This window comes from Megascapheus bottae, chromosome 2, assembly GCF_031878675.1.
Source record: "Megascapheus bottae isolate mThoBot1 chromosome 2, mThoBot2.hap1, whole genome shotgun sequence".
Lineage (NCBI taxonomy): Eukaryota > Metazoa > Chordata > Mammalia > Rodentia > Geomyidae > Megascapheus > Megascapheus bottae.
The window spans coordinates 12,739,895-12,747,394 of NC_143510.1; the positions used below are offsets into that span (position 1 = coordinate 12,739,895).

The 7,500-nt window shown below is 45.0% G+C and overlaps 1 protein-coding gene across 1 annotated transcript; it reads right to left on the bottom strand.

The window, feature by feature from the left end:
* Positions 1-67: 67 nt before the first annotated feature.
* Positions 68-1,209, bottom strand: Rnase12 (ribonuclease A family member 12 (inactive)). Its single transcript, XM_090354897.1, has 2 exons — positions 1,134-1,209; positions 68-628 (listed from the first exon to the last, which is right to left on the bottom strand). Exons 1-2 carry the CDS (start codon positions 1,165-1,167, stop codon positions 153-155), a joined length of 510 nt encoding a protein of 169 aa, XP_090211023.1. The 5' UTR covers positions 1,168-1,209; the 3' UTR covers positions 68-152.
* Positions 1,210-7,500: the final 6,291 nt, after the last annotated feature.

Below are 7,500 nucleotides of genomic sequence, written 5' to 3' on the forward strand. Positions count from 1 at the left end.
AATTGACACAAAGTGACTGCATATTACCAATACTGGATGGATAAATGAATCCCTCATTTTGCTCACAGCATTACCCTGCTCCATGGTTCAGCTTTGTCCCACAGCTGCTGAGAGGAGGGGAGAAAGTTACAGACTTGGACACAGATCTCAAGTTATTCAACATATCCATAGAAATGGACTGGCCCAAAGCCATCACAGGTGATGAGTGCGAACCCTGCCGTGTGGAAAACGTGGTACCTGCAGGCAGGATATTGGATGCCTTCAGTAAGCTGGCAGACTGTCATTTTGAGTCTTGTCTGGCTCTGGAAGCATAACATGGTGGAGTGGTTTTGACAAGGCACTTTCTTGGGAGAAGTACAAATACTATTGATCTTCTGAGGCCTCTCGTGGATGAAGACATGCTCCTTTTTACACGCGTGATCTGCCTCTCTTATGCCTCTCTGGAGGATCATGTAGTTGCAATACCTCATAGGGACACCATTCTGAGGGTAGTCTACATTGACATGTTCTAACGAGGTCATCACGACATTATCATTCAGCTCGTTTTCCCAGAAAAGAAGTAGCAAGAAAATGACCACCATGAGAATCATCACAGGTAAGATCCCCTTCACATCTCTGCCTTTAACTCCTGGGAAGTAACAGACACAGAAAGGAGCAGAGAAGAGTCAGCTGTTTTGTCTCCTAGCCCTCACCATTCAGGCTGCTTCATTTCCTTCTCACTGCTAATTAAAATCATGTCAACCTCCCAAGATCTCGCTGGAGACACAGCTTTCCAAGAAAGCTCTTTCCAAACTTATCTCAGAGCTCGGGGTTTTTGTTTTTGTTTGTTTGTTTTATATTTCACTTTTCCCTTTTGCATCTCGAGTTCTTCTGTCTCTACCAGGACTTTGATAGGGAGTGGGTCTGTTTCTCCCAAAGCTTTCCAAATGCTTTATGGATTAAATAACAGGTGTTATTTAAATAGCAGGTTATTTATTATTATTATTATTTATTATAACCTGTTATAATAAATAATTCCTGCAGTTCTCTCGGCCCTAATTCCACCCAGTTCCACACTTAGTACAATCTACTCATCTGTTCTTTCCACTTTTTCTCCACTCCCTTCTAGAATCATCCCTGCAAGCTCCACTCACCTGCTGGTTTTGCAGCTGGTCTCACTAGTAGCATGGCCTTGTAATCATAGAGCTGAGAAGAATCGCTGATGGCTGGCTGCTTCCTGGCAGCAACTGATAGGGAGCTGAATGGATGTGGGAAGGACGGAGAGAGCCAGCAAAAGGGAGGGACCTGTGGCTCAGAGGCCACTGAGAAGGAAGAGCGTTGTTTCAGAGGGAGAAGGGAGGAAGGGAAGTTTGAACCGGGCTCTCATGAAACAGCCAGGGACTCTTCAAGTGCTGACATGGCCTGCCACAGTGGTGGTCACTTTCTGAATTTTTGATCAGCCTTTGCTACAGAACTGGGAAGGAACTATTATTTTTACTTCATTCAAAAAGAGGTACGTACAGAAAGGTTAAGAGAAGGGAAGTGTCAAGGTAACAAGGACCTCACCAAATCTCAGTGGGGAATGCCTGAAGTTCCAGATTTAACAAGTGTCATTCGCATATCATGTCTAGACCAGGATAAATCATTTTTCCTTGGCATGGAGATATTCATCTCCATAAAGGGCTTCTGAAAATCATGGCAATATTTCCCAAGCTCTAATAAATACCTGGAAACACGAGGATTTTTTGTTTTGTTTTCAAATCCTTAAGTTGTTCTTTAAGTCAGGCACCAGTGATTCAAGACTGCAATCTGAGCTACTCAGGAGGCTGACATCAGAAGATTATGGTTCGAAGCTAGCACAGACAAGAAAGTACGTGAGAATCTTATCTTCAGTGAACCACCAAAAAGCTACCAGTGGTGCTGTGGCTCAAGTGATAGAGCACCAACCTTGAGCTAAAAGGCATAGGCTCAGAGTTCAAGCCCCAGTACCAGCACACACACATACAATATATATATATATAATATTATATTAGTATTGATTATTAATATCACTAATAAATATTAATTAATATATTATATATTATCATGTATTCTGCTTTACTTGATACTGGGTGTGGTCTGAGTGTGCAGGGTTATTAAAAGATCCTCAATGAGTCTGTACTTGGAAAGCAACATGGGAAATTAGTGCATAAGGGCTTAATAAAATTTCACTAGTCAATTTATAAACTTTTCTCAAACAATCTAGTCTCAGGAAAGTGAAAGGAGCAAACCATTTATCCTGACTTCTCATCTCTGCTTCTCCTCAGTACCTTTCTGCCTATACCTGGACTTGACAGGCTTCATTCTTTATTCTCTAATTGATTACATTGGCCACAAAGATACATGCTCTACCCTTGAATCACAGCACCACTTCCAGCTTTTTCTATGTATGTGGTACCGAGGAATCGAACTCAGGGGTTCATGCATGCTAGGCAAGCACTCTACCACTAGGCCACACTCCTGATTTAAATAGACTTTCTAAAAAAAAAAAACAAACCTTCAATTACAGAAGAGAAAACAAGTCTGAAACTCAATTTGAGAATCCACTGTTCCTGGCATCCACCAGTACAGGCCCTTGGCAGGGTTGCTGCCACACTGTCCCTTTCGTTAACGACACACAGGTGAGGTTTGCTTTTCTTCCTCATCTCCTCCTTCCGCAAGACCAGGCTCCCTGCTGTTTGTTTTCAGTGGTGGGCCAAGAAGGAGGGCCCAGAAGACAAGGATTGTTCCAGAAGGGATAGGGAGAGGAATGTGTTGTAGTTTGGGGTTTGAGTTTTTGTTTTGGATTTTATTTACTTATTTTTCTTTTGGTACCAGTACTCAGATTTGAACTCAGTGCCTACGTGCTGCACCTTAGCTTTGACACTCAAAGCTAGCACCCTACCACTTGAGCCACAGCTCCACTTCTGGTTCTTTTGGAGAGAAGAGTCTCATAGATTTTCCTGCCCAGGCTAACTCCAAACCACAGTTCTCCGATGGTAACCTCCTCAGGAGCTAGGATTACAGGTGGGACAGGACTCTGTTCCGTTTTACACACTACAGTACTGACACTGCTTTAAATGTGTCAATTGTGTATTTTCGAGATGACCCTTGTCTGCCTGCCAGTTTGATTTCCTTGGATCCCGGGAGGATGCGGGTGGGGGGGGGGGGTTCTGCCTCTCAGACTACAATTGTGGGTACCAGACCCCAAACTGAGAAGTCTGACTTAGTAGTGCGAACAAGTATTTCTTTGAAATAATTAAGGAATTAGAAAATTGATCAAAGCTCCATGGGGCGCAGTGGCTCACACCTGTAATCCTAGCTACTCAGGAGGCTGAGATCTGAGGACCACCACTCAAAGCCAGCCTTGGCACTAAAGTCCATGAGATTCTGATCTCCAATTAACCACTAAAAAAGTGGAAGTGGCACTGTGGCTCAAGAGGTAGGGTAGTAGCCTTGAGCTGAAGAGCTCAAACACAGTGCCCAGGCCCAGAGTTCAAGTCCCACAACTGACCAAAAAAAAAAAAAAAAAGAAGTCCTTTCATCCAAAGCAGTAAGGACTGGGGAACATCTGAGGAGCCCTGTCCTCAATTTAGGGGTTCACTGAGCACCCCAGAGAATCTCAAGGCTGCTTTCCATGCCAACTCCTCCCTGAAGGAATCCTGTGAGGATGCCATAAGTTGGGGGCACTTTCCAGCTCCTCCCCGACTGCCTTTCTGGTCAGCTTGTTCAGGGGAGGTGGACACGTGATCAAGAACAGGGAGCCCTGGCCTAGGACACGGTGTGCTCAGAGTCAGCGGCCCTGAGCCAGGTCTTGCAGTGACCACTCTGGGCTACGCACAGGAGGTCCTGTTCCTTCTTCAGGGGAGAGTGGGCGAGGGGGAGGGGGGGCGGGATCAAGCCATTTCTTGTTTGACAACTTTTTTTGTGGGCTCCTGAAGAGACTGCCTTCCACCAAGGAAGAGGAGATGCCCCGGAATTGTTCCTAAGTAAAGCGTGTGCAGCAGGATCCCACCCCCTCCAGTTTTTCCCTTCCGAGACTGTTTTGATCAGATTGATGGGTTCCCCTCCCCCTCCGCCCCGCTGAGCCCTCACCAGTCCCTTCAGAACGCACGGAGAGCCGGACTGTTAGCCTAGCAACCCCTCCAGCCACCCCCACCCCAGCACGTTTTCACCGCGCTCATTGCTGCTAGGTCTTGCTGTACTCTGGACCATGAAAGTCGGTTGAAATTCCTTAGAAAAAAATATAGATGATTCTTTTTTCCCACCCCCAAGTTATTGCCATGACTGTAAAGAACACAGATCTGTGCTTAAAACAGCCTGCTGGCTCCTGTCTGTAATTCTTGCTACTCAGGAGTCTGAGATCTGAGCATTGAAGTTTAAAATCAGCCCGGAAGGAAAGACTTTTTATCTTCAATTAAGCTGCAAAAAGCCAGAAGTGTAAGTATACTATAGTGCCAGCTGTGAGTGAAAAAGCGAAGCAAAAGTGTAAGGTCAGTTTAACCCTGAGCACCAGCGTGTACACACACACACACACACACACACACACACACACACACACACACAATTTTATTATGACATTTTTTTTTTTTAGTCAGTCTTGGGACTTGAACTCTGGACCTGGGTGCTGTCCCTGAGCTCTTCAGCTCAAGGATACTTCCCTACCCCTTGAGCCACAGCACCACTTCCCCTTTTCTAGTGATTAATTGGAGATAAGAGTCTCACAGTCTTTAGTGTCTGGGCTAGCTTTGAACCCAGACTCTCAGATCTCAGCCTCCTGAGTAGCTAGGATTACAGGCGTGAGCCACAGCACCCGGCTTATTATGACATTCTCACACATGCATTTCATGTTCTTTAATCATACCAACTGCCTCATTACCCCTTCATCCTCTTCCCCACGATCTTTCCCACAAATAATTATCTTCCTTTTCTATGCCTTTAGAAAAAAATCTAGATTCCAAATAGGAGAAAGAATAAGACTCTGAGTCTTATTTCACTGAATACAATGATTTCCAACAAATCGCATAAGTTTATTCTTCTTCGTGATTAAATAAAATTCCCTTGTGTTAGCCGGTGCTTGTGGCTCATGCCTGTAATCCTAGCTACTCAGGAGGCTGAGATCTGAGGATCACAGTTCACAGCCAGCCCCGGTCTTCAACTAACATCTAGAAAAAAAAGGATGGAAAGTGGTGCTGTGGCTCAAGGAGTGGGGCAGTGGCTTTGAGCTGAAGAGTTCAGGGACAGTGCCCAGGCCCAGAATTCAAGTCCCATGACTGACAAAAACAAAACAAAACTCCCTTGTGAATAAATGCCTTAATTTTTTTATTCTTTCATTTCTTTTTTGGGGGGGGGGCAGTTGTGGAGCTTGAATTCAGGGCCTGGGCACTGTCCTTGGACACTTTTTGCTCAAGGCTAGCGCTCTGCTACTTGAATCACAGCACGACTTCCAGCTTTTTCTAAGGAATCGAACCCAGGGCTTTGTGCATGCAAGGCGAACACTCTACCACGAGAATAGCCCCGAGCCCTCTTTCATTCTTGATAAGCACAGTAGCCTGGCTACTATAAATAGAAAGGCTTTCCATTCACTCATGATTGAGCCTCTGAATTCCTCACTTCTTTTGTTAAATGCCCCTTGGGAAATTTTTTGTTTTTGTTTTTTTGTGGGGCTTGGGGTTTGAACTCCGCCTGGGCGCAGTCCCTGAGCTCTTCAGGTCAAGGCTACCCCCTACCCTTCAGCCAAGCCCCACTTCCCGTTTTCTAGAGGTTAGTTGGAGATAAGAGTCTCAGATCCTTTTGTGCCCTGGTTGGCTTTGAACCTTGATCCTCAGATCTCTTGGGAATTTTGTTAATGACTATATGCTCTGTCCTCTTTCCCTGGCCATGAGATACCATCTACATCAATGAGCAGTTCATGTTATTTGCTTGATCACAAGTCCCTTGACAAATAACACAACTTTCTCCTACTTACTCTTTCTTTCTACCTTTTTCATACAGAGGATCAGTCAGAAATGGCAGGTTCCATCTACTAATGACCCGAGATGGTTAATGGAAGGCCCCCGGACAGTACTACCTTTGTCCACAAGGGGGCAGAGTTGGGTTTAACTTGGCACCTGCAGCATTCGCTTGGCTAATGGAACATCTGACAGTAGATTCTGACATCCAGTCCTTCTATTTCTCCCTCCACCACCCCACACGCCAACAGTGTCCTCAGGACTGCATAAAAATGAGTCCTTCCCCAATTTTAGCTTTCCCTTCCTCTCTGGTCTCCCTATCATGGAAATTTTGTTCCTTGTATTATATCAGTTCTCTTACAGCCTCTTCTAGAATGATCTTACAGTGTGACCCTCTAAACATCGCCCGGTTGAGAGTCTGCTCGGTTCCAGAAGAGACTGGTATAGTCCTGCCTTGAGCACCGAGCACAAGGCAGTGGCACTAACCCTCTGCAGCCCTAAGCCCCAGCTCTGTGCTTTCCTCCCTGCCAGGTAAGCAGGCCATTCTAATGCTCTTGCAAAGCTTTTATAAAGCCAAGATGTGGCTAGAAGAAAAGTTCCAGAAAATATTTTCCAAAGACCTGTCTTTCCCCTGGAAGATGGAACATTTCTTACTCAGCAAAAGTCCTCTGATAACAAGGCCTCAGTTTCTCCACAAGCCCTATCTCCCCTCCCAGCACAGGATGGACAAAAATCTTAAAAGACTCAAGGACTTTTGAATTTCAAACATCAGCTACACAATCCATTAGCCATTTATGTCTAGATGCTAAAACTCAGCCTGAAATTGTGGCTGTAAATAAAATGCTAGGTACTTCCATTTCTATTTGAGTGGTGAGAGAAAAAGAAAGAAAAGAAAAAGGAAGAAAGAAAGGAAAAGGAAAGAAGGAAGGAAGGGAGGAAAGGAGGGAGGCAAGAAGGAAGGAAAGAAAGAAAGAAGGAAGGAAGGGAGGGAGGGAAGGAGAGAGGGAGGGAGGAAGGAAACTGAGTAGTGATGGCTTATGTCTGTAATCCCGTCTACTGGGGAGGCTGAGATCTGAGGATCGTGTTTTAAAGATGGTCCAGGCAGACAATTCTGAAGAATTCGTATCTCCAATTAACCAAGAAAAGTCTGGAAGTAGAGCTGTAGCTCAAGTGGTAGTGTGCCAACCTTGAGTGAAAAAGCCAAATGAGAGAGAGGCTTTGAGTTAAAGGCCCAGTACAGGCACAAAAAGAAGAGGAAGATGAAGGAGAAGCAGAAGGAAAAGGAAAAAGGAAGGAAGGAAGGAAGATAAGCGTAGTGGTGGTAATGTGGTAGTTACTGAGGAAGGTGTGAATTCTGGACACATTCTGGGACACATTGTTTGTGAAGGGAGTTCATTGGCAATGAGAGAGGATTAAAGAATGACTCAAGATTGATTTGCTTTGTCTTTCCAAACATGTGAAGAGTTGAAGAAATGAAATGCTCAACGCAGCATTGTTAAGAGTGGGTTAAAAGTTCTTGTGGCATCTAGCCTTTGATCATGCAGGCAAGCCA